The 27,735-nt window shown below is 38.9% G+C and overlaps 3 protein-coding genes and 3 pseudogenes across 3 annotated transcripts; 3 read left to right on the top strand and 3 right to left on the bottom strand.

Annotated features, from left to right (window-relative positions):
• Positions 1–4,130: 4,130 nt before the first annotated feature.
• On the top strand, positions 4,131–7,535 carry LOC125314057 (annotated as a pseudogene).
• A 4,787-nt stretch (positions 7,536–12,322) lies between these two features.
• On the bottom strand, positions 12,323–14,002 carry LOC125314056 (probable disease resistance protein RPP1). Its single transcript, XM_048275511.1, has one exon. The coding sequence runs from the start codon at positions 14,000–14,002 to the stop codon at positions 12,323–12,325; it is 1,680 nt and encodes a 559-aa protein (XP_048131468.1).
• A 147-nt stretch (positions 14,003–14,149) lies between these two features.
• LOC125314055 (disease resistance protein RUN1-like) lies at positions 14,150–14,857 on the bottom strand. Its single transcript, XM_048275510.1, has 2 exons — positions 14,647–14,857; positions 14,150–14,526 (listed from the first exon to the last, which is right to left on the bottom strand). The coding sequence occupies exons 1-2, from the start codon at positions 14,855–14,857 to the stop codon at positions 14,150–14,152; spliced, it is 588 nt and encodes a 195-aa protein (XP_048131467.1).
• A 1,278-nt stretch (positions 14,858–16,135) lies between these two features.
• LOC115732030 (disease resistance protein RUN1-like) lies at positions 16,136–18,476 on the bottom strand. Its single transcript, XM_048275509.1, has 3 exons — positions 17,907–18,476; positions 16,882–17,115; positions 16,136–16,291 (listed from the first exon to the last, which is right to left on the bottom strand). The coding sequence occupies exons 1-3, from the start codon at positions 18,474–18,476 to the stop codon at positions 16,136–16,138; spliced, it is 960 nt and encodes a 319-aa protein (XP_048131466.1).
• A 6,157-nt stretch (positions 18,477–24,633) lies between these two features.
• Positions 24,634–27,735, top strand: part of LOC125314374 — a 413,124-nt pseudogene continuing 410,022 nt past the window's right edge.
• LOC125314054 lies at positions 25,787–26,812 on the top strand (annotated as a pseudogene).

The raw sequence follows: 27,735 nt of genomic DNA, 5'->3' as shown, positions 1-27,735 counted from the left end.
TTTCGTGATTAGTTTCAGGATTTCATTGCATTTTTTGAAAATTTTAGGACTCGAATGTACTTTCGTAATAAGTTTTAGAACTTGATTGAACTTTTTGAAAGTTTTAGAATTCATTTGCACTTACAAAATAAGTTTTAAGATTTCTAGTGCATTTATCCTCAATTGATAAATTGATACAAAGTGCGACGACAGTGGCTGGCCGTTGAACTTCCCTTTTCTTTTTTAAATTTATATTTCATCAGAAAATGTATTTTGTTGAATATATTTAAAGCTCTTGATCCCACTTAGTAATTTACCCCTCTCACATTGAAACTCTAAATTGATCTATTGAATTTATTTCTGAAATTCACAATATGGACATCATCCCGCAATATCTACGTTAACTTGATTGGCTGTGTGAGTGACTAGCGGATCCACAGTTTTCACGCGGCTGAAATCTCAATGCCCAAGAGAATCCAAGGATGACAGACAAGGCCTGCCAAAATTTCAATACACATAAAAAGGTGGATTTGTAGAGAAGATGAAAAGTGGACTAGGCTAGGATGTCCTTTGGGGAATGCATCTGGACAAGAAACATTACATTATAATTTTATGTCGAGTAAGAATCAGTAAGCACACTGATGCATCGATCACTGTTATTTATTTAAAGGGTTGTAGAAGAATCAGTAAGCACATGTTGAACACATCTATGCTCAATACCTTTGTCTTTCCTCGTGTTTGATTTTTTTTACCAGGTAGACGTTTTTAAGTCCACGATAACTCTTTCTAGTTGCTTCCTCGACCTTTGTACCTTTTTTTTTTTTTTTTATCTCCCTCGCTCCAGATCCTTGATCTTTCCCTTGTGGTCACGGCTTCACTCACATGCCTGCAGAACACCAACCCGAAAATCACCTGCGAGCTCGTGAGAGATGGATGCATCGTACTGATATTATGAAACTATCATGTCCATGCCTGTTACAAGATAAAGTTATGACTGTTTACACAAAAATGATAAACTAGAAGAGTACAAGCTCAAGTGTACAAGCTTACTTGGCGCCTACATGCCCAAATCTTGTAAGAAAGTACGCTAACAATTTTAATCCTTGTAAATTTATTTTAGCAAATTAAGTTCATTTCCTTAGATAATCCATATCAAATACATAAGGCGATCTTATTTGCTCTTCGTGTGTGATGGTTAATAAGAGAGTGAAATGTTAAATTCCTCAAATAAAAAGTGGATAAACCACATCTTGCTTTAATTACTAATTAATTGACTGATCAATAATAAGGATGTGGCTGCAACTCTCGAGATATCAAAAGATGAGGTGCACTCTCATTCATTTCGAGCTATAGCGACTCCCACAAATATATCTAAACAATGGAGAGCATTTTTCTGATCAACTTGGACAAGTAGTATTGGTATGCTTATCTTTGATTAAATAATTCTTCTTGATCTCGCCCTCGAGTCAATGCGCTGCTTGTCTAGGAAAATGCTCAATTTTCTAGGGAAATTAGGACTAAAGATTGATATTAATTTTTTTAATGAGAAGGTTCGGTGACTTTAGCCAAACATAATACCTATCAATATAAAAGGCCTAATTCTCTGAAAAAAAATAATAATTCAACTTTAGGTTTAATTTAAATTCTATGTCGAATTTTTTTTTTCTTCAAAAAAAAAAACTTAGTAACTTTGGTTCAAGTCCCAAATTTGCCCAAAGTGAATTTTGTCCCAAAAAAAACACCTCAATTGTAGGTCTTGCCCTAAATCTACCTCCCTAGCCCTCCATCCAAAAATCATTGTAAATCGTCCCTAGTTTTTTCAATTTTCTGATTAAAAAAAAAAGATTTTCTTTTGAAGATAATTTTTCGTATCACCCAGTTAATGTATATTTTCAATTGACATAGAAATGCCACGTTAACCAACTTTGAGTGGTTTTGTTTGCAACTCAAATTATACCTAAGCATATTAACATTGTTATTCAACTTGGTTGGTGCACGCTATGAAGCACCGACTGGTCAAGGGAGGTGCTGTGTTGGTGTTGGACACGGACATGCTCCGACACACGATCAACACAAGCAACACGCCGGGGGCACGCGAGTCGGCGAGGAAGGAGGGCAACGATGGCGCAGATCTGGAGGGCAGAGATCGGGGGATAGAGGGAGGAGTTGTCTGCATCTTGGGCCATGAGACGGATGAGGGAGAGAGCCGATGACGTGCGGTGAGCACTGGAGCGGAGAACAAGCTTCGGTTGTGCCGGAGCGGAGCGCCAGAGGGCAGAGTGAGAGAGTGCCGGAAGAGATGATGCAGCCAAAATCATGGTGGTTGTCGTTCCCTTCGCGAGACAGATAGGAAGGAGATAGAGCTGAGGCAGATATTTTTACAAAAAGTAAATGAAGGAGAGGGGGGGCGGGGGGGGGTAGAAGAGAGGAAAGAGTGTGTGTTCTGTCTAGTGTTACCGTGCAGTGCACATGGCTAATGCAGGGCTCAATTTTTTTAATTAATAGGAGAGAGAAAGAGGCGGATTTTCGGAAATGTGCTTTGGGCTCACCTCACTCGGCCGAGCGTGCGGGAGAACGTGTTCAGTCTGGTGCGTCAAATGTCTAGACTCTAGTTCAAATTACGGGAGTACCTCGGGCAGGAAATTTATTCTTCATTTTTGTGAAAAATCATAGAAATAGTAATTATCTATTTAATATATAACGTGTCCCAACGTATCGAATGAACCCCAGTTAAAAAGTTTGTATCAAGAATTGAGTGAGAGTTTAAAAAATTAGTGCATTAGTTACTTCATCTTACAATACAAAGAAGGTTATTCTGATAGTCACTTGTAACAATGCAAGCTAAAAGAATTATCAATGCTATTTATATACCAACAATCCGAACTCAAATATCAATACTTGAAATTATGGAGTGTGAAACAAGAAAGGAAAAGAGTGTGCTAAATTATCACTTCAAATTCAAGAGCACAACTGCACTGTTCTCTACGACTAATCAACTCTAGCTCGGACGTCGGACTACTTTGCCTATAATGCATCTAAACTAAATGGAATCAGACATGAATGTAATATATCAACCTATAGCTATTTACCACTCTAATACGAGTACTAGGCATATTTACCGCGTTAACTGTTGTGACACTAACATATTCAGCCTGTCAATATATACACAACTGTCGATCATTAGCTTGACGCAATAAAGTTGACATCCGTTAAAAAAATTCATCATCTTATTGGATTCGACGCACAAATTGTTTGGTGACCAGAAAGCAATGCCATGAATTCACGTTTTAAAGTTAATGGTACTTGTAATTCTTTATACGCATACTATTTAGTTCCGAAATTGTTGCTTTAAGTTGGTATTTACACTGTACATTTTTTCTGGGTAGCACCGACATCAATATGTGACACGTGGTACGACACGATACACCGACATTTTATTTTCAAAAAAATAGAGAATTTTGATACATTGGGACACGTTATATATTAAACATATATTTTTATATATACATGATAAATTATAATTTCTATACTTATTACAATCAAACTAACTTAATTCAAATAGAAAAACAAATAAATAATAAAAGAGAGCCTAAAAATGAATTTACATTATAAATATTAATTCAGTGTTTGTTACTACGAGTCATTGTTTGGAATTAATAAATTTAAGGGAAAGTATCACAAAAAATCCTAAACTTTGCCCAATGTGATATATTTACCCTGAATTTTTTTTGTGACATTAAAAACCCTAAATTATACCTATTACGACACATTTATCCTATTTTTTTTTTGTGACACTAAAAATCCTAAATTTGTATCTTGTGACACATTTACCCTCTTTTATTAAAAGTGACAGTTAAAAATCTAACGTGAATCCAAGATGGCACTGATATGGCGCTTGGCAAGTGCCAAATCAAAAAACCATTAAAAAGAAGAAAAAGGAAAAGTCACTATTCATTATTTTCGACCTCGCAAGGTCCTTGGGCGATGGTCCGTCGCTAGCCACTTCCGTTTGGACCTCCGACGGCGCTCATCGTCCCTTGCTTCACCACATCTAATAGATCTGGCATAGCGGCGGCAAGCTTTGAGGTCCGATTCAGGGAAAAAAAAATGAGATGTTATTGTTCATTTTGTTGATTGCGAAAAGATGAGCCATGGACAGGCAAGAGGTGCATCGTCAGGGAAAGGTCGAAGAGAAGGAGCATAGCCTGGAGGGACTTCCGCTAAAGGACAGCCTTTACCTGCAGTACAAGGACTTGGAGCACTGGAAGCTTCGGGGCTGCGGCGTTCAGCGACTCAGGGCCAACAGGAGCCGAAGTGTAGGGCTTGCCCATTCCCTCGCAAAGCAGATGAAATTCACAAACCCTTATGCCAGCTTCGAGCTCGAGTGGCCATGGCGGCTGTGAACTTCGAAGCCAGATCCAATCACGAAGCTAGCGGCCGCTGTGGACAGATTTGGTGGGAGGTCAAGCAAGGGTCGACCAACGTTGCTGGGAGGTTTAGGAAGTGAATAGCGACGACGAGCACCGGAGAAGCTTTGGTCGACTGATCGCAAGGTTGAAGATGATGAACAGTGAATTAGATTTTTTTCTTCTATTTTAGTTTTTAATTGTTAATCTTTTGTTGATGTGGCGCTAGCATTTGAAACATTTTCAGAAATAATTGGGAACACTTTTGTTCTTGAACACACATCTTGAATATTTTTATAGTTGATCTCATCCATATTATAATTTGATAAATCATGTATAAATTACTTATATATATATAGTGATCTGATTTGATTTAATTATTGAACAAATGAGACTTAATTTGATTTAGTAAATTAAAAAGATAAATAAATCTTAATTTTAATATATATAGTCTCCTCAATTAAATAAAAAAATAAAAATATTTTTTTTTATAATTATCAAACGCGTTTTTATTTTTATTAATTATTATTGAGAATAAAAACCAATATATATATATATATATATATATATATTCCGTTTCAAAAATTGTTCCGAGAGCAGAAAAGTTAGCCCCAGACAGCCTCACTCTCATTGACTTTCTCTCTGACCTTTTCTGCTTTGTTCTCTCTTTCTCTTCCCTTCCACGCTCTCTGTTTTCATCGGAGAGAGACCACTGAACACCAGACCATCTTCTCTCCACCTTCGCGGGAGCTTTCCGCCTTCACCGCCCTCCTCTCCACCACCATCGCCTCGCGGATCTGGCCCAGTGCGACCCAAACTGAAATTCCTTTTTTGCCCCCCTCTCGTTTACTTTGGGGGTAAATAGGTTACCAAAGGCACAGCAAATCTCAGACTCTTTTGCTTCCTTTTGTCTCTCGCTCGCATTTCATCAATCACTTGCCGACTTCGAATCGGGAGAGCAGGGAACGGCAATTAAATCGAGCCCAAGGTACTCTCTCGTTCTTCTGGTTTGTGATTGTGATTATCACCAGCGTTGGGAATGCGTAATCTTTTTTTGCTCCTCCCGAATTGAAAGCGCAAGACAGTGTTGGGTGTCGAGCGTGGATGCTGGCCATCGTACGATTCTGGGAATTTCAACTTAATTTGATAAGCTTTATGCCCCTGGACTTCTTCGCTAGCGTGATTAGAAGTAGGCGATGGCTAGGCCCAATCACACCCTAGAAAAGCGCAGGAGAGATTGCTATCGTGTCTGGCATTGATGCATGAGTTGATATGAAGCTTTTGTAATCCATCGATTTCTTTTGCTTTTTGGGTTGAATCTTTCGATACTGTTACGGCTGTTTAGGAGCTGCAAACTTCGTAATCTGGCTCTCTGTCTCAACCTCACAGTTTTAAGCGGGAGTTAATTTGCGGTGAAGCAATGTTTTCAGGGACCATTTGCGATGACTTTTTTCTAGCACTTACAATTTTTGCTACAAGAAATACACATTGCGGCATTTGCAAATGCCACTATCAAATGCCTCTAAAGATAGAGCTTTTGCAGGCATTTTTGGATGTCTTTAGCAGAATTTGTGGCAATTAGTAGTAAAGCTTTTCTCAACATCGCTTTGAACTTCATTTTTTCCCTTTTGCCTGTAAGAATTCTACTGGCTTTTACGAATGCCGGCAAATCACTTAATGAGTGTTGGCAAAAGTTTTTCCTGTTGTTGTGTGGTCATCATGGGCATTGTGTCCAAAATATGCAGCCATGTCAAGATAGTATTCTATGGATTATCTGCCATATCCTAGACATGAACTTAGTCCATGTAAGAAAAATCTTTTGAGATATTTTATGCTTTGAGAAAGAGATACTCCATTTGCGAGTTTTTGACTAATAAGCACCGCAGATGTTGTTCTCCGATGTATCAATGGAGAATGGTGTTGTGTATTAACATCAAACATTGTTACAGACACCTACTGTGCACCAAAGAATGCAATTAATGGCATTTTCTTAGTTGGAATTTTATTTGAAGCTTTAATGAGCTGTTTTGAAAAATGACAAAGCCAAGAAAACTTGTTCATCGTTCTCTGTTTTTCAACGGTAATTGTTGCCAGGTTGTGGATAGGTTCTTCGATTCTGCTTTCTAAGTTTGTAATTTAAAGTGAGAATATCACTCTGTGAACAAAGGAGTCTATAGAACTGCTTCTTTTTCCTCTCTGTATTGAGTACGTACATACTCATTTAGCCTCATTAGCAAGTTCTCCTCCTCCTCCCCTCTTGTTTTTATCTTTTGCGAACAGACTCACTAGGAAGTAACTGATATCGCATTTGCATTAATATTACCTTCATAGAAGAAGGCAGAAAAGTGAATTGCATTTATCTTTTGCTTTATGATTTAGAGCTCAGCAGATTTGGCCACTACAAGCCTGTGCTAGGTGGCTTGGTTAGATAGAGAAAGAAATGCTATGTGTCTTATGTGTGATTTCCCGTTAATAACATGGTGGAGCTTCTAAATGCGTTCCATGTTCTTTTCTCTGACTCTATGAACTCTAATTCTCTCCTTGTTGATGTGAATGAAGTTGGTGTAAACAGAAGCCTCATCTCAGGAAATGCAGATTGGGGTCCCACTAAATGAAGCACGTAATCTTCAAGTTCGTAAACTAGAGATCCCCCACAAAAGCAAAGGGTTTGTAGAGCTACTGCACCAACTGATAGTTTGCGATGCTATCTCCAATGAGGATTTCCAAAAGCGGTTCCAAGAGCTCAGCTCTCTCGGCGATGACCATAGAGGATACTAATCGTAGAAAGATAGTCGCTACTGGAAGTGTGTTCATTGAGAAGAAGTTTATAAGGAACTGCAGCAAGGTTGGCCATATTGAAGACGTGGCCGTTGATTGTGATTCTAGGGGGATGCAGTTAGGAAAGAAGGTTCTTTCTTTTCTCATCGATCGTGCCCAATCTATGGGTTGCTACACGGTGATTTTTGACTACAGCAATGAGAATAAAGCATTCTATGATAAGCAGAAAGAAATTCAGATGGTTAAGTATTTTATCTAAGAAATTACCAAATTTGTTCAATTATAAGGAAGCAATTCGTGTCTAACACCATTTTAAGTTCATTTTTCTCATTAATCTCTCCCCAGAGTTTCAATTGAGATGAGTAAGTTCAACAGATTTTGCATTTTCTACCGTGAATTTGGATAGTTGGATGCCCCTTCTAAGTTCATTTGGTCGTTCACACCACCTTGCCTTTTGTGTTGATCATGAATATTAATTCAATTGGTTATCGAGTGCAACCATTGATTCCACAAGGAATGCTCTAGTTTCAAAAACCAAGTTGGTAGTTGGATTCCAATATCGCATTTTTTATGAGGAAAAAAATGATGTAAATAGTCTTTGAATTTTTAGTTTGTTCGGTGTAGTCCATGAACTATTGCTAAATTTCCAATTTAGTTCTTCCATCTGCTTAAACGACAAATCAAACATCATTTAATGATATTGATTATTGTATGTCAAGTCGGATGTGTGAAAACAATTAGGCAGACTTAAATCAATGACCACAGTTTTTTTAAAATAATGAGACACTATCCGATGATGCATGTTCTATAATGTACATTATCATATTATGAACTCGATTATCATATGTAGATATGAAAATTTATGTGAACAATCCACCTGATATCTATTTTTTGTCCATTGTTCAAATTTAACGGATTAGAAGCCACGTGAGAAGGCTTCATTAAATTTGAATTAACGAAATGGCGGTATTGAACATTTTCATATAGCCTAGAGTCTAGATTAAACATCTATCAATAGGTCAAGGATCATATTGACCAATTAAAAAGTCCAAGGATGACATTGTATATTGAGATAAAGTTCATTTGCATCATTTTTCTTTTTGTGAGAGCCGATTCTTTGTTACAAAGCCTAAAGCAACACTAACGGAGCTTCAATATCCCAAATAGAATTATAGAAGCACAATCTCAAATGCACATCAATTAGACTCTAGCGACCTCGTTCTTGACACTAGAAACATTTTCAACTTTGGTTCCAACAACAACCTTGTTAGGCCTTCGATTGGAGAAAACAGGGAACAATTTAGACTCGGTAACAATACACTGAAATTTGAGTCCCAACAACGTTGGGCCTTCGAATCTGGACCGGAAAGCCACTGCCCCTTTTCCTTTTCTTGTGCGTTCTTCTCTGGGAACGCTTTCTCTCTTTACTCTTCACTCCACGAACAGCCCCTCTCTTTCTTTTTCTTTTTTCGACTTTTTCGCCTTTTTTGGTTTTCTTTTTATGTTATGTTAGCTGAACCCCACAAAGAGGCGGAACCGGCCAACAAACCTCTGTCATTCTAACAGCAAAATCAACACCGATAGGATCTCAACCTCGGACCGAATTGCTTCCACTTTAACATGAAGATCCAAACCTGAATCACAAACAACTCTCTTTGAATAAAAAAAAGACTCCAATGGAACCTCGATACAACCGTCCGATTAGCCGGTCATTATATCGGACGAGTTGGCTACATTTCAAGGATTTCAGAAACATCTTGCGGGGTGAATTTCTTGTTGAGAATTAATGAGGGTAACATTGCGGCAATAGCATGGAAAACTTACTTCTACATCATGCGGGGAAACCGTACCATCTTCAAGTCCCAAGACAACGGGCTTGCCACCAGGACGAGCCAAAGATAATGATGTTGTACATTTACCCGGAGTAGATTAGAATAATTATGAGAAACCGGTATTGACGACACAATGAATGTGCAAAGAAAACAACAGAGAGAGAAAAATAATGAATAATTTCTTCACAACAAAATTACTAAAAGAGGGAAGATAGAGAATGCATAGTGACGAGAAAATCAAAATTTGTTAAGTGAGGTAAAGCATCGTAATAGTACAAGACAAGTGAGAGGGGTATCGGTCACTTGATATGGGATTTATTTGGGCTAGCGGGTCATGTAAAGTGACTGGAATATATATCTTTATGGCAGCCCCCAATCCATTATCACAATCCCAAAATGAGTCTTGTTGTTCCGCTATGGAACCTCGAGGTGGAGTGGATTCGGGCAAGGATCACAAGTGTACTAGTACCTACAACTTAGGATCTCAACAGAAACCATTCAAAGGTTGGCTCAAGAATTATAGTGCACTCAACAACATGTTCTCCAAATCCAGAAGACCAAATGATGCGTGAAGCTTTCGGATGTTTCCGGAGAAAAGATGCCTCCTCTCTAAATTTTTCCGGTGAGAATAGATGTCAAGAACTGCCAAGGCTAGCCATCTATTCCTAAGTCCTCACGAATTTGAATTACCAAGAGATAGTCATATAAGAACTTAATACTTGGATGCAACTCCCTCTACACTCCCGGTTTCTGCGCTTTCTCCAATCCCCGACTCCATTCCCGTTGACCGGATTATCATACAAGTATGCATCATGGCTTGAGATATCCTATTAACAAGTAAGTTAGATTCTCACCAGCAAGCTTGATTAATCAAAACGATGCCACGCAAGCCCCTCGGTAATCAGAAGAAGATAAATTAACTTTAAGTGGTACAAAATGAAAGAAACTTTCGAGCTTATACTCTGCAATCTAGTATACCGTAAATATCTCCTTGTTGGCAACTCTCAATCAGTAAAAAAGAGGAAGAAGAGGAGCCAGAAGTAGCATTACATTGTGAGAGTCAGCATTAAAAATCCAAGCAAACTATATAGATGCCCGACAACATCCAAATGTTATTCTGCGGGGGCTAAACTTACCAACTCCAAGTGGGCATCAAGCATTTCTGCAACCGACATAGCTAGTCTATCTAGAATAAATGACAGAATAAATGACATCCCCTCCAATTCAAGTTCTTTATTTTTATGGACACTTCAACCGGTGTACACGTAATGGAAACAAGATGGCAATACAGCAGCATGGTACACTTCCGGTTGGTGCGGGTGACCGGTGATTAAGTTAGGGAACTCCTCAATTCGACATCATGTTCGCATTTGGACTTCAAGCACTTCACTTTTATATTTGTCAAATTCTCCATCAAATGCAAATCGAGCTAGATTGGCAATTACGGTGGTTCCTCTCGGGAGAAGGAAGTGTAGCATATTTAGGAAGAGCGAAAGAAGTAAAACGAGATAAGGCCAATGACTAAAAGGGCGCACCAAGCCATTGTTGAAGGAACGAACACGCCGACTTAAAAGAGAACTTCCCCTAGTCGAAGCAAGTACCAGGAGAGACTTTCTCGTTTCGAAGAAATTACCGGGAGAGATTGTCTACAGCCTGCGCCGGTTGAAGCCATGAAGCACACCTACGGGTCCTCTGTGACCATTGCCAGCAAATCCTTCTCTAGATTCCACCCTAAAATCTTCACCCGCCAATCATAAATCAAGCAAATTTCACAAAACCGAGTTGATACAATTGAGATGACCGCCCATTAGGTCGCAAAAGAACGCCGAACGGGAGCCGAACCTAAGAAGCCGGCGGTTTATTGAACCGAAGCCGGAACGGAAGCACGCGCTATGGTCCTTCGTCCGTGCTCGAAAACCCGGAGGAAAGCTCGAGGCTAGACTTTCCTCGAGTCCGAAAGTAGCATGAATAAAACTACAGAAGAGGAATAGGTGGGAGAGAAAATAAGAGAGACTTGATTACACGAGCGGAGGCGGACATCTCCAACTCGGCAAAGCTTCTGCTAAATATAAGCGGGGCAATGTGAGATCACAGCATGCAAACATCCTTTACCATTCCAAGGATGCATTGTCGGACTTTGGAGAAGTTCAAGAACCATCGAGCTCCTCATCCTTTGATGATTTTTTTTCCTTTTAGAAAAGCCTTGCGAAAGCTCTCTTGCATATTTTAGCATCTACATCAACCAATGGAATGATAACCGAAACCCCGCAGTGAGTCGGATGAAATCAATCCAGCAACTAACACCAAAGAACTCCTAATAACACTCCGAAGTTTAGGGATCCCCGTTTGTCAAGCTCGATATTCTTTTTGAACTCTTCGGATCCAACTAATGGGGCATCTAACATCATCAACCACAGAAGCTTTGAGCAAGTTATTATAGTGAATTCAATTCAAGTTGCTTGCTCTTGTGGGATATAGTTTGATTCTTTCCTTGTCAATATTTGCCATTCATGTACTAGAAGTAATGCAAGACAGTTTTCAAACCGCATATAGGATAAATTCTCCTCGGGAAACTTATGGAAATGCTTCTAGTGTTTTTCTTTTCAGCGAGGTAAATGAACTAACAAGTGCTTATGCACGATATAAGGGAAGTACAGTCAATCATGTCAAACCACATTCTAGTTAATGTCTTGCTTGGCTCAAATGTTCGGGCATCTCACAGATGGCTATACCAACTCTACAAACATCAAGACACTTTCTTTTGGTAATCTATTGCTTGCATTGGACTTTTAGGTATATCCTGGATCCGAAACAAATGAACATGGATTCAAACCAGGACCGCTATATAGTGTCCTCCATTTAGTATTTCTCAACCTATACAATGACCTTTGGCATGCTATCAAATGCCCGTATACATCGGTTTTTATCAGATTTTCCAGAAATCCAGAAACAATCAAACGCTAGGAATAGTTATTTTTCTGCATAGGATGAAGGATCTTACCCAAAGTTTAAAGACATACGATGTGCTTAGAAAGCCTTTTCATCTATTTCCGTTCTTGGCATGATAAGAAGAATCATTTTGCCAAAGCACTCATTAACTTCCATGAACATCTCCCCCAAATTCCTTGAATTCATGTAACAAAAATAATGACACTATCGACCGGGAAATGATTATGAGAAGATGATAAATCTTGAAAGAAATTGCAAATGACAATTGGGTGGTAGATCTCAAAAGAGCAAGGGTAACTCACCCGCTTTATGTACCTTTGTTAGAAAATGTGGATCATCTCCCTTATCTTGACTCATCCGAGTTCGTCCGAATAGAGTCTATCCAAATTCTATGCGTCTGATCAATGGAGATGGCTTTTTCTCGTAATTTTGATAAAGCTGTGTTCCAGACAATTCTGGAATTGTTTTGAGAGACTTGCATTCAGAAATGTCCAATTCCACTAGCTGCTCCAATTTCTCGAGCCCTCGAAGCTCAATCAATTTCTCGCAATTTTGCACAATCGGGCTCATCAAGCGGGTACTTGATGACAAATCCGGTAAGATCTCAATCAAGGAACATCCCGAGATAGTAATACGTTCTAGAGATATTGACTCCTCAAGCCACAGGATCTCTCGAAGTTCATGACAGTTTGACAGGAACAATTCTCGTAAACCATGAAAACTTGACAAGTTTGGTAATTTTGCTAAGGACTTGCAACCTTCAATAAATAAACTTTTGCGGGATGGGAATCTCTCTAGGCTCTGTATGTCTTGAAGCTTGTCACGATCGTTGATATTCAAACTTTTCAAGTAGTCAAAACAACATAAGTTGGGTAGCCTTTCAAACGAAGTGCACCCATAGAGATTCAACTCTTCCAAGAACTCCAACCTATCAAGGCCTTGAATTTGGATTAAGTTTTTGCAATCTGCAACATCCAATATCCTCAAGTTTTTGCAATCCGCAACATCCAATATCCTCGGACTATCAGATTTTGGAAGGTTCAACCTTTCAATTGAAGCGCACCCAGAGATACTCAACCGTTCCAAGGACTCCAACCTATCGACGCCTTGAATTTCGGCTAATTTTGCGCATTCTATAGCGTCTAATATTTTCATACTCCTGGATTTTGAAAGGTCTAGCCTTTCAATTGAAGCGCATTGATAGATACTCGGCTTTTCCAAGCAATCGAGACCTTGAATTTCGACGAGGTTTTCACAACATTTAACGTTCACTACCTTCGGACCCTCGGACTTTGGAAGCTTCAACCGTTCAACTGAATTGCGGGAGCGAACAGTCAAGGATTCCAAATATTTCAATTTATCAAGACCTCGAACTTCAAGTAAATTCCAGCAAAAATCGACAGATAATGTCCTTAGATGGATAAACTGTGAAACGTCCAGTATTTCAATAGATTCACAAAAAGTGACTTCCAAGTTTTCCAACTTGAAGGTAGTGTTTAGGGATTGTGGCAATTCCGATTCTTCGACACCCGTTGGTTGGGAGCATTCCGAATTCTTTAGTAGTGTTGATGGAAGCTCCTGGATGCACTCGATAAATTGACAATCAATGACTATTAGCTCCTTGAGACGGGTTAGGTGGGAGAGTGAAGGCAATTTGCGACTTTGACAGGTGATGCGCAAATATGTTAAGTCGGAAGGAAGGTCCGGCGGCGATTGGAGCTCTCTACATAAAGAAAAATCGAGGTGTTGCGGGGATGAAAGATTGCACATGCTTTCCGACAATTCCCCTTTCAGATTCTTGCAACTCTCAAGATGCAACTCTCGAAGCTTTCTCAGCCTCCCAATACCTCCGGGCAATTCTTCTATACCGGTTTTAGAAATATCTAGAATTTCTAGATTCTCCAAAGACCCCATGCTTTCTGGAAGTTTTCCTCCCAATTTTTCACATCCACCAGCATGTAATTCTCGGAGCTTTCTCGGCCTCCCAATACCTCTGGACAATTCTTCTATATTGGTTCCGAAAATATCTAGAATTTCTAGATTCTCCAAAGACCCCATGCGTTACGGCATTTTCCCTTCCAGGTTTTCGCAACTTGCAGCATCTAAAACTCGGAGCTTTCTCGGCCTCCCGATCTTGTTTGGTAATTTTCTTATACCACTCGAAGAAATATCTAGAATTTCTAGATTCTCCAAAGACCCTATGCTTTACGGCATTTCCACTTTGAGATTTTTGCAATGTGAAGCACGTAACTCTCGGAGTCGTCTCGGCCTCCCAATATCATTGGGAAATTTTTTTATGCCAGCGTCAGAAATATCTAGAATTTCTAGATTCTCCAAAGACCCCATGCTTTCTGGCAATTCCCCTCCCAGTTCACGGCACCATGAAGCATCTAAATGTCGGAGCAGTCTCAGCCTCCCAATATCATTGGGTAATTTTCTTATACCACTCCGAGAAATATTTAGAATTTCTAGATTCTCCAAAGACCCCATGCTTTCTGGCATTTCCCCTTTGAGATTTTTGCAATCAAAAGCATCTAATTCTCGGAGCTTTTTCAGCCTCCCAATACCATCGGGTAATTCTTCTATACCACTCCAAGAAATATTTAGAATTTCTAGATTCTGCAACGATCCTATGCTTTCTGGTAATGCAGAAAGTTTTGGAGTGCTTTCTAGGAGGAGTTGCTCCAGTTTTTTTAATTTACCTATTTCTTCCGGAAGCTTCGTGAGGCTACAACAGCGCCTCAACTCCAAGCGAACGAGGTCCTTCATGTCTCCAATCGAAGAGTCAACTTGCTGTAGGCTTGAACAATCAGTGAGGATCAAAACCTCTAAATTCTTAAAAGCTGAGAGGAAGACCGTATTTTCCACGTATCGACAATCCGCAAGGTCGAGAAATTTGAGCTTCTTTGCCATCCGGTAAAAAGAAATGGTTGTCAAGGGTGATTATGGTTAAAATAAAAATAAAAAAACATAAAAAGGGAAAAGAAGAAGAAGAAAAAGACTTGCTCTTACCACGGGAGAACTCCACCCTTGCCATCTCTCATTTATCATGCTTCCCGACAAATCCAGTACAACTAATTCCGTTGGGTGAAAACTCACGGGACATTCTTCCCGTGGAAGCCGTCTTAACTCCCGCATTGAGTCCACAAAATCGCCGGTGAGATGTGCCCGCTCCATCCGAAGAAATTTTAGACTCGTCAATTTTTTAATTGTTTTTACGTGTAGAAGTTGTCATCCGGCTCAGCTATTTTGCCAAAGCCTTCCGAGTGGCCTTCACTCGGATCAACGGCATCGGTCTTTCCCATTCCATATATGCAACGATTCAATTTCCATTAATATTATATCCAACTAAAGTAATCTAAAATTACCAAAAAAGTCTTCAACCTATTGCAATCGTGCCGGTTCAAATCTAAATTTTTTTCTTTGCTAGTCGAGTCCTAAACCTTTTACGTTTATGCCAATTCGGTCAATGTCGTCAACTTTGACCGGCCGGCTCTAATGTGGCAATTTATAGTAATAATTGCTATTATATCAATTTTCTTTTTTTTTATTATTTTTCTTTTTTCTCTCTCTTTTTCCCTTCTTCTTCTTCCTCTTGCTAGTCACGGGATTGGCGACTAGTGAGACGCGAGGGTCGGCGGCGAGGCCAAGCTCCCCTAGCAATGGCAAGGATGATGCCAAGCAATTTAAATCGAGAATAGGAAAAATTGACGGCGGATGTCACTTTTATCCCATGAACGAAAACATGAGTTTGAAAGGTAATGTTATTTTCAGCCCATATGCAAAAGGCTGTGCTTCTTTTAATGATACTATAGATGAAGAGTGAAATGGATTCATGCAAAAATACTGAAGTAACTATATGAAAAAATGTACCTCTTCTAGATTCCGCAAAGACCCTATGCTTTCTGAAAGTTTTCCTCTCAATTTTTGGCATCCACCAGCACGTAATTCTCGAAGATTTCTCAGCCTCCCAATACCATCGGGTAATTCTTCTATACCACTAAAAGAAATATCTAGAATTTCTAGATTCCGCAAAGACCCTATGCTTTCTGGAAGTTTTCCTCCCAATTTTTCGCATCTACGAGCATGTAATTCTCGGAGATTTCTCAGCCTTCCAATATTGTCGGGTAATTCTTCTATACCACTGCGTGCAATATTTAGAATTTCTAGATTCTCCAAAGACCCTATGCTTTACGGTAATGCAGAAAGTTTTGGAGTGTTTTCTAGGAGGAGTTGCTCCAGCGCCTTTAATTCACCTATTTCTTCCGGAAGCTTCGTGAGGCCGTCACAGAGGCGCAACTCCAAGCGAAGGAGGGCCTTCATGCCTCCAATTGAAGAGTCGACCTGCTGCGGTCTCGAACAAGAATTGAGGATCAAAACCTCTAAATTCTTAAAAGCCGAGAGGAAGTCCGTATTTTCCAAGTATTGACAATCCGTAAGGTCAAGAAATTTGAGCTTCTTTGCCATCCGGTAAAAAGAAATGGTTGTCAAGGGTGATTATGATTAAAATTTAAAAAAAAAACATAAAAGGGAAAAGAAGAAGAAGAAAAAGACTTGCTCTTACCACGAAAGAACTCCACCCTTGCCATCTCTCATTTATCTTGCTTCTTGACAAATCCAGTACAACTAATTCATTTGCGTGAAAATTTTTTGCTTCAAAATTCACGGGACATTCTTCCCGTGGAAGTCTTAACACCTGCATAGAGTCCTTAAAATCGCCGGTGAGATGTGCTCGCTCCATCCGAAGAAATCTTAGACTCGTCAATTTTTAAATTGACAACCGAGGTCACTTTTATCCCATGAACGAAAACATGAGTTTGAAAGGTACTGTTATTTTCGACCCATATGCAAAAGGCTGTGTTCTTTTTATGATACTATGGATGAAGAGTGAAATGGATTCGTGCAAAAATACTGAAGTAACTACATGAAAAATGTACCTCTTCAATTGCAAAATTCATGGGCCATATTGGCCATCGAAGCCATTTTAACTCCTCCATTGAGTTCTTAAAATCTCCACTGAGATGTGCCCCTTTCTCCATGTGAAGGAATCTTAGACTTGTCAAAGTCTTGAATTGTTCTCCTATGTAAATGTTGTCATCTCGCTCAACTATTTCACCGAAGCCTTTTGAGCTACCTTCACTTAGATCAATGGCCTCAATCTTTCCTGTTCCCTATGTGCAACGATTCAATGTCCATTAATACTATATCCAATTAAAGTATTCTAAAATTACCAAAAAAGTCTTAAACCTATTTCAATTGTGCTAATTAAGACCTAAACTTTTTTTTTCTTTTTCCGCTTGAGTTATGATTCTATGATTTATCATTAGTCAAGTTATTTACTGCATTTGTCAAAGACGTAAGTGAAGCAAATGTAGAAATTCATGATATCAACACTACAATACTTACTCGGAGAGAGCAACCTCCCTACTTTCTAATCTCGTCAATGAAACATTCAAGTTGCAATAATAGTAGAGCAAGCACTAAGCGGTGGACCAACATTACTCTAGCAGTAGGACATGGACTAAGTACGAAGAATAAACGAAACAGTTACCTTATTTTTCTTTAGCACTTTCTTGACTTCCTCGGAGTCCCATAACCTGCTACGGTTACGAGGCTCCAATCGGTTTTCTTCGCGAATTATTTCTCTACCAAGATCTCTCGGTTGGTCATGCATTTGCAGCTCATGATAATGCCCAATTTTTATCAATGACTTGAATATCAATTCTTCAATTTCCTTCTCGGGGAAAAAGCAACATGCATCCCACATATAGGATGCGATTCTTCTGTCAGTGCCAATGAAAAAACAAGCAATATCCAAAAATATTTGCTTTTGTTCATATTCTAATACTTCATAACTTATTCGTAACTTTTTTTGCACTTCCTCATGAGGCACTTTTTTTAACTTGTCTATTGTACCTCCCCCGAATGGTAGCTTTTGTCCGCACAATAATGAGCCCAAAACCTCAAGGGATAAGGGAAGCCCTTTGGTGATGGATATAACTTCATGAGCGAGGTAATCAAATTCCCTTGGAGGAGAGTCCCTTCGGAATGCATGTTTGCTAAATAGAATCAAAGATTGATCTTTATCCATTTCCTTATGGTCATAGGCATAGTCCACCCCAAATTCTTGAAGAATCCTCTTGTTTCTGGTGGTAATAATGATCATACTTCCCGAAGAAAACCAATCACGCTCACCAGCCAAATGCTTCAATTGAACGACATCATCCACATCGTCAAGAAGGAGGAGGACCTTTTTACCTTCAAACTTGGAGGAAATAAAGTTAGTCCCTTCATTCTCATCACGAACTTCATTTTCGCGCTTCAATATATCATAGATTAACTTATTCTGCAAGTAATGTCCGCCATTACGCTTCCATGATTCCCTTATATCAGCAATGAAGCTACGGTGCTTGAATTGATTGGTAAGCTTGTTGTAGATGGCTTTAGCAAGAGTAGTCTTACCAATGCCTCCCATTCCATGGATGCCAAGAAATAGGGTGGCATGAGATTTTTTACTATCCACAACTTCCATGACCTCCTTCACATGACGATCAATTCCGACCAAATTCTTAGAAAGAACCAACTCAAAATTTTTCTTCAGCTCGCACAACACTTTTCGGACAATCGAATCCACCAAGCGTGCTTCATACACGTCAAATGTGATAAGAGTTCGGTTATGTGGCAACAGTAATTTTATGTTGTTTATCAAATGAGAACACAATGATAAATAAATCTACGGATTGATTCAAAAATTTTAAAAATCATTTTTGTCACACCTCCGGATATTGGTGGTTGCTTCACATGGGGCGCCCAATCCCATTGTTACTCCAAAACAATTTATTAAGCCGGAAGAAACTTGAGGGTATGCGTTATGAATATTAAATACTCTATCTATTATGGATTTGAGTCAAATTTTGAACTTCTTGTTTTTTAAAGATAAGAGGGATGACGTGGACGTGACTTTGAAAATTTGTAGAGCGTTTGAATAAGCAAAAACAAGTTATAACTTTTGATACAAGATGATTTCGGGTGTTGCGATACCAATTAGAAAAGTTGTTCAGAGTCTGATATTGTGAACTACCCGAATTGCGGTTGAGAGGCTTTATCCTTGTTTGCTCACTTCTACACGCTTGCAAGTTTCTACTCGTGCTGTGAATTTTAGTATCGTACTAGATTTTTGTTCTTATCAGTTTTCATTGCAAGTGTCTATTACCGGTTTTATATGGAAGGAGAAAGAGTAATTTTTACCCAAAATAAGAACATTGCTTCAATAAATGCAGGTGCATGAGATAGAAATTACTTGTTGAAGATAGGAAAATGAATTGCCAATGATTTAAACAAACATATAAAAAAAAATAATCCGTTTTCTCCTTTTATATATTAACCATCACCATATATCACCAATGAAACATTTCTTTCGTAAAAATAAGTTTAATAGCGACCAATCGACAATATTAGTGACTCAATGAATGTAACTTGGGAAGATAAAGAGTTATCGCTTTGACAATCAACATGCACGATATATGATGTTATGAGCTTTAAATAAAAAAAATCACCAATGAGTTGTACTATTAATCTAGAATAAATGCGTAATTAGAAAAGTGCGTGATGAGGATAAACAAGCCAAAAAAAAAAAAATTGGCACAATGTTACAAAATCTTTAGATGTAAAAGTAAAAGTTTATTCAAAAAATCTTTTTTCCAATGGGATCATGATAACAAAATCTATGATTCTCCAAAGAAAAAAGGAGAATAACTTATGGAAAATTTTACCCATCAGCTTCGTGTCCACTCAAGGCGCTGACTTCAAGGAGTGCTTTCTTCCGATTCTCCAAAATCGTTGGGTCGAAACCCCTCTTAAGCAAACGCCCCTCACGCTCAAGAAATGCGTCTCCAAACCTCCCGTTTTGATGGCCCACGTCAGATGGTTTTACTTTGTAAAATACAGGCAACACAATCTGCCCGTTATTATTCTTGCGCTCCATCATCTGAACCAGTTCATCCAGGCACCAATCACTTGTACCATAACTCTCGGAGAAAATAGGGATCAGGACTTTACTGTTCGTGATGGCTTCCATAAGCACTGGTCTGATGTCTTGGCCTTGACAGAGCTCATCATCGTCTCTGAAAGTGTCAATTCCGGCATCGAGGAGCCTGTGGTAGAGGTGATCGGTGAAGCCGTATCGAGTATCTCTGCCTCTGAAGCTCAAGAACACCTCATAGCGGTTTCCAGTAGCCGCGGTCAACGAACTAGATGCACTGTTGTTAGTTTCTGTCGGAGATGAACTTGATGCGCCGTTACTAATTCCTGTCGGAGACGAACTAGATCCACCAGATTTAGCTTCTGTCGGAGATGAACTAAATCCACCGGAATTAGTTGCCGTCGGAGGCGAACTAGATCCACCATTATTAGTTTCCATCGGAGACGAAGTAGATGCACCGTCATTAGTTTCTGTCGGCAACGAACTAGATCCATCAGAATTAGCTTCTGTCGGCGTAGTCATCGAAGCAGGTGCGCCAGTATCAGCATCTTCTTCATTTCTACGTGCACTAGCTTTCTTCTTATTGAGAAGATAAAAAGCAAGCCCGGGGAGAAGGATCAGTGCCACGAGCTCGGCGAAAGAATGCCCAAAACTGAGATGAACCATTTCGGCTTTGCTCAGACTCTGGCCTTGATTTTCGCTTTCAAATCTGAAGGAGGAAAAATCCCAGAATGCCTCTCTCAGAAAACAGGGAATGCCTCGTTGCTGCCAATTCTCTCTCCCTGTGGGTTGGTTTGTATAATGGGAACCAGTTGGCAAAGAGAATCTTGTACCCATAAGTCAACCACGCGTTTATAGTCGTTGCCTGGTGGAAGTTTCACTGCACACGTGAGCAAGTTTCGATGCAGAAGCAATGTTAAAAAAAAATAAAAAAAGTAAAACTTTTGATATCTCGACTTCAACAATCTAAATTGTACTTTTAAGACTTTCGATGTGCTTTTCTCTCTATTAAATTAGTATACTTTATAATGGATAACATACTAAAATAACTTTTGATGATACGTAAATTTTTACATACATTGGCCTTTTTTTTGCTCGTAAATGAATACAATTAGCATATCTAAATATATAATAAAAAATGGACAACGACTTGCAATGCATCCGGATAAGAAACACGCTGATGCATCTTAAAAAAACACCTCAATTGTAGGTCTTGCCCTAAATCTACCTCGCTAGCCCTCCATAAAAAAATCATTGTAAATCGTCCCTAGTTTTTTAATTTTCTGATTAAAAAAAAGATTTTCTTTTGAAGATAATTTTTCGTACCATCCGATTCTTGTATATTTTCAATTGACATAGAAATGCCACGTTAACCAACTTTGAGTGGTTTTGCTTCCAACTCAAATTATACCTAAGCATATTAACATTGTTATTCAACTTGGTTGGTGCACGCTATGAAGCACTGACCGGTCAAGGGAGGTCTGTGTGTTGGTGTTGGACACGGACACGCATTCGGCATGCTCCGACACACGATCAACACAAGCAACACGCCGGGGGCACGCAAGTTGGCGAGGAAGGAGGGCAAGGATGGCGCAGATCTGGAGGGCAGAGATCGGGGGATAGATGGAGGAGTTGTCTGCATCTTGGGCCATGAGACGGATGAGGGAGAGAGCCGACGACGCGCGGTGAGCACTGGAGTAGAGAACAGGCTTCGGTTGTGCCGGAGCAGAGAGCCAGAGGACGGAGCGAGAGAGCGTCGGAAGAGAGATGATGCAGCCAAAATCATGGTGGTTGTCGTTCCCTTTCGCGAGACAGTTAGGAAGGAGATAGAGGTGAGGCAGAGAATTTTACAAAAAGTAAATGAAGGGGAGGGTGGGAGAAGAGAGGAAAGAGAGTGTGTTCTGTCCAGTGTTACCGTGCAGTGCACATTGCTAGTGCGGGGATTGGGCTCACCTCACTCGGCTGAGCGTGCGAGAGAACATGTTCCGTCTAGTCTGTCAAATGTCTAGACTCTACTTCAAATTACAGGAGTACCTCATGCAGGAAATTTATTCTTCGTTTTTGTAAAAAAATCATAGAAATAGTAATTATATATTTAATATATAACATATCTCAACGTGTCGAATGAACTTCAGTTAAAAGGTTTATATCAAGAATTGAGTGAGAGGTTAAAAAATCAATGCATTAATTACTTCATCTTACAATACAAAGAAGGTTATTCTAATAGTCACTTATAACAATGCAAGCTAAAAGAATTATCAATGCTATTTATATACCAACAATCCAAACTCAAATATCAGTACTTGAAATTGTGGAGCGTGAAACAAGGAAGGAAAAGCGTGTGCTAAATTATCACTTCAAATTCAGGAGCACAACTGCACTGTTCTCTAAAGCTAATCAACTCTAGCTCGGACGTTAGACTACTTTGCCTATAATGCATCTAAACTAAACGGAATCAGACATGGATGTAATATATCTACCTATAGCTATTTACCACTCTAATAGGAGTACTAGGCACATTTACCGCGTTAACTGTTGTGACACTAACATATTCAGCTTGTCAATATATACACAACTGTCGATCATTAGCTTGACGCAATAAAGTTGACATCTATTAAAAAAAATCATCATCTTATTAGATTTGACACAAAATTGTTAGGTGACCAGAAAGCAATGCTATGACTTCACATTTTAAAGTTAATGGTACTTGTAATTCTTCATACGCTTGCTATTTAGTTCTGAAATTGTTGCTTTAAGTTGGTATTTACGTTGTACATTTTTTCTAGGTAGCACCGACATCAATATGTGACACGTGGCACGACACGACACACCGCCACTTCATTTTCAAAAAAATAGAGAATTTCGATACATTGGGACACGTTATATATTAAACATATATTTTTATACGTACATAATAAATTATAATTTCTATACTTATTACAATCAAACTAAATTCAAATATACAAACAAATAAATAACAAAAGAGAGCCTAAAAATGAATTTACACTATAAATATTAATTCAGTGTTTGTTAATACGAGTCATTGTTTGGAATTAATAAATTTAAGGGAAAGTATCACAAAAAACCCTAAACTTTGTCAATTGTGACACATTTATCTTAAATTTCTTTTGTAACATTAAAAATCCCAAACTACGCCTATTACGATATATTTATCATAATTTTTTTTGTGACACTAAAAATTCTAAATTTGTATCTCGTGACACATTTACCCTCTTTTATTAAAAGTGACGGTTAAAAACCTAACGTGAATCCAAGATGGCACTGATATAGCGCTAGGCAAGTGCCAAATCAGAAAAAACATTAAAAAGAAGAAAAAGGAAAAATCACATTCATTGTCTTCAACCTCACAAGGTCCTTGGGCAATGGTCCGTCGCTACCCACTTCCGTTTGGACCTCCGACGGCGCTCATCGTCCCTTGCTTCACCACATCTAATAGATCTGGTCATGGCGGCGGCAATCTTTGAGGTCCGATTCAGGGTAAAAAAGTGAGATGTTGTTGTTCATTTTGTTGATTGGGAAAAGATGAGCCATGGATAGGCAAGAGGTGCATCGTCAGGGAAAGGTCGAAGAGAAGAAGCATAGCCTGGAGGGACTTCCACTAAAGGACAGCCTTTTCCTGCAGTACAAGGACTTGGAGCACTGGAAGCTTTGGGGCTGCGGCGCTCAGCGACTCAGGGCCAACAGGAGCCGAAGTGTAGGGCTTGCCCATTCCCTCGCAAAGCAGATGAAATTCACAAACCCTTATGCCAGCTTCGAGCTCGAGTGGCCATGGCGGCTGTGAACTTCGAAGCCAGATCCAACCACGAAGCTAGCGGCCGCCGTGGACAGATTTGGTGGGAGGTCAAGCAAGGGTCGACCAACGCTGCTGGGAGGTTTAGGCAGTGAATAGTGACGACGAGCACCGGAGAAGCTTTGGTCGACTGCTCGCAAGGTTGAAGATGATGAACAGTGAATTAGATTTTTTTTCTTCTATTTTAGTTTTTAATTGTTAATCTTTGTTGACGTGGCATTCACATGGCACTAACATTTGAAACATATTTAGAAATAATTGGGAACACTTTTATTTTTGAACACACATCTTGAATATTTTTATAATTAATTTCATCCATATTGTAATTTGAAAATTATGTATAAATTACTCGTGTATATATATTGATCTAATTTGATAAATAGAGCTTAATTTGATTTAGTAAATTAAAAAAATAAATAAATCTTAATTTTAACATATATATAGTGTCTCTTCAATTAAATAAAAAAATAAAATTTTTTTTTTTTATAATTATCAAGCACGTTTTTATTTTTATAATTTATTATTGAGAATAGAAACCATATATATATATATATATATATAGATATATATACCATTTCAAAAATTGTTCCGAGAACAGAAAAGTTAGCCCAGACAACCTCACTCTCATTGACTTTTCTCTCTGACCTTTTCTGCTTTGTTCTCTATTTCTCTTCCCTTCCACGCTCTGTGTTTTCATCGGAGAGAGACAACTGAACACCAGACCATCTTCTCTCCACCTTCGCGAAACTTTCCGCCTTCACCACCCTCCTCTCCACCACCATCGCCTCGCGGATCTGGCCCAGTGCGACCCAAACTGAAATGCCTTTTTTAGCTCCCTCTCGTTTACTTTGGGGGTAAATAGGTTACCAAAGGCACAGCAAATCTCAGACTCTTTGCTTCCTTTTGTCTCTCGCTCGCATTTCATCAATCACTTGCCGAGTTCGAATCGGGGGAGCAGGAAACAGCAATTAAATCGAGCCCAAGGTACTCTCTCGTTCATCTGGTTTGTGATTGTGATTATCACGAGCGTTGGGAATGCGTAATCTTTTTTGCTCTTCCTGAATTGAAAGCGCAAGACAGTGTTGGGTGTCGAGCGTGGATGCTGGCCATCGTGCGATTCTGGGAATTTCGACTTAATTTGATGAGCTTTTTGCCCCTGGACTTCTTCGCTAGCGTGATTAGAAGTAGGCGATGGCTAGGCTTAATCACACCCTAGAAAAGCGCGGGACAGTCTCGTGTACTCTCTCCGAGATTGCTATCGTGTCTGGCATTGATGCATGAGTTGATATGAAGCTTTTGTAATCCATCGATTTCTTTTGCTTTTTGGGTTGAATCTTTCGATACTGTTACGGCTGTTTAGGAGTTGCAAACTTCGTAATCTGTCTCTCTGTCTCAACCTCACAGTTTTAAGCGGGAGTTAATTCACGGTGAAGCAATGTTTTTGGGGACCATTTGCGATGACTTTTTTCTGGCACTTACAATTTTTGCTACAAGAAATACACATTGCGGCATTTGCAAATGCCACTATCAAATGCCTCTAAAGATAGAGCTTTTGCAGGCATTTTTGGATGTCTTTAGCAGAATTTGCGGCAATTAGTAGTAAAGCTTTTATCAACATCGCTTTGAACTTCATTTTTTTCCCTTTTGCCTGTAAGGATTCTACTGGCTTTTACGAATGCCAGCAAATCACTTAATGGGTGTTGGCAAAAGTTGTTCCTGTTGTTGTGTGGTCATCATGGGCATTGTGTCCAAAATATGCAGCCGTGTCAAGATAGTATTCTATGGATTATCTGCCATATCCTAGACATGAACTAAGTCCATGTAAGAAAAATCTTTTGAGAAATTTTATGCTTTGGGAAAGAGATACTCCATTTGCAAGTTTTTGACTAATAAGCACTGCAGATGTTGTTCTCCGATGTATCAATGGAGAATGGTGTCGTGTATTAACACCAAACATTGTTACAGATACCTACTGTGCACCAAAGAATTCAATTAATGGCATTTTCTTAGTTGGAATTTTATTTGAAGCTTTAATGAGCTGTTTTGAAAAATGACAAAGCCAAGGAAACTTGTTCATCGTTCTCTGTTTTTCAGCGGTAATTGTTGCCAGGTTGTGGATAGGTTCTTCGATTCTGCTTTCTAAGTTTGTAATTTAAATTGAGAATATCACTCTGTGAACAAAGGACTCTATAGAACTGCTTCTTTTTCCTCTCTCTATTGAGTACATACATACTCATTTAGCCTCATTAGCAAGTTCTCCTCCTCCTCCCCTCTTGTTTTTATCTTTTGCTAACAGACTCACTAGGAAGTAACTGATATCGCATTTGCATTAATATTACCTTCATAGAAGAAGGCAGAAAAGTGAATTGCATTTATCTTTTGCTTTATGATTTAGAGCTCAGCAGATTTGGCTACTACAAGCCTGTGCTAGGTGGCTTGCTTAGATAGAGAAATGCTATGTGTCTTATGTGTGATTTCCCGTTAATAACATGGTGGAGCTTCTAAATGCGTTCCATGTTCTTTTCTCTAACTCTATGAACTCTAATTCTCTCCTTGTCGATGTGAATGAAGTTGGTGTAAACAGAAGCCTCATCTCAGGAAATGTTGATTGGGGTCCCACTAAATGAAGCACGTAATCTTCAAGTTCGTAAACTAGAGATCCCCCACAAAAGCAAAGGGTTTGTAGAGCTACTGCAGCAACTGATAGTTTGCGATGCTATCTCCGATGAGGATTTCCAAAAGCGGTTCCAAGAGCTCAGCTCTCTTGGCGATGACCATAGAGGATACTGATCGTGGAAAGATTGTCGCTACTGGAAGTGTGTTCATTGAGAAGAGGTTTATAAGTAATTGCAGCAAGGTTGGCCATATTGAAGACGCGGCCGTTGATTGTGATTCCAGGGGGATGCAGTTAGGAAAGAAGGTTCTTTGTTTTCTCACCGATCATGCCCAATCCGTGGGTTGCTACATGGTGATTTTTGACTACAACAATGAGAATAAAGCATTCTATGATAAGCAGAAAGAAATTCAGATGGTTAAGTATTTTACCCGAGAAATTACCAAATTTGTTCAATTATAAGGAAGCAATTCGTGTCTAACCCCATTTTAAGTTCATTTTTCTCATTAATCTCTCCCTTGAGTTTCAATTGAGATGAGTAAGTTTAACAGATTTTGCATTTTCTACTGTGAATTTGGATACTTGGATGCCCCTTCTAAGTTCATCCGGTCGATCATACTACCTTGCCTTTTGTGTTGATCATGAATATTAATTCAATTGGTTATCGAGTGCGACCATTGATTTCACGAGGATCGCTCTAGTTAATGACAAGGAATGAAACAAATTATTGGGCATCTGTTTTCAAAAACCAAGTTGGTAGTTGGATTCCAATATCGCATTTTTTATGAGGAAAAAAATGATGTAAATAGTCTTTGAATTTTTAGTTTGTTCGGTGTAGTCCATGAACTATTGCTAAATTTCCAATTTAGTTCTTCCATCTGCTTAAACAACAAATCAAACATCTTTTAATGGTATTGATTATTGTATGTCAAGTCGGATGTGTGAAAACAATTAGGTAAGACTTAAATCAATGACCAGTCTTTTTAAAATAATGAGACACTATCCGATGATGCATGTTCTATAATGTACATTATCATATTATGAACTCGATTATCATATGTAGATATGAAAATTTATGTGAACAATCCACCTAATATCTATTTTTTGTCCATTGTTCAAATTTAATGGATTAGAAGCCACGTGAAAAGACTTCATTAAATTTGAATTAACGAAATGGCGGTATTGAGCAGTTTCATATAACCTAAGGTCTAGATTGAACATCTATCAATAGGTCAAGGATTATATTGACCAATTAAAAAGTTCAAAGATGACATTGTATATTGAGATAAAGTTCATTTGTATCATTTTTCTTTTTGTGAGAGCTGATTCTTTGTTACAAAGCCTAAAGCAACACTAACGGAGCTTCAATATCCCAAATAGAATTA

Source organism: Rhodamnia argentea, chromosome 3 (assembly GCF_020921035.1).
Source record: "Rhodamnia argentea isolate NSW1041297 chromosome 3, ASM2092103v1, whole genome shotgun sequence".
In the NCBI taxonomy this organism is placed as follows: domain Eukaryota; kingdom Viridiplantae; phylum Streptophyta; class Magnoliopsida; order Myrtales; family Myrtaceae; genus Rhodamnia; species Rhodamnia argentea.
This window is presented reverse-complemented; position numbering and strand designations above follow the sequence as displayed.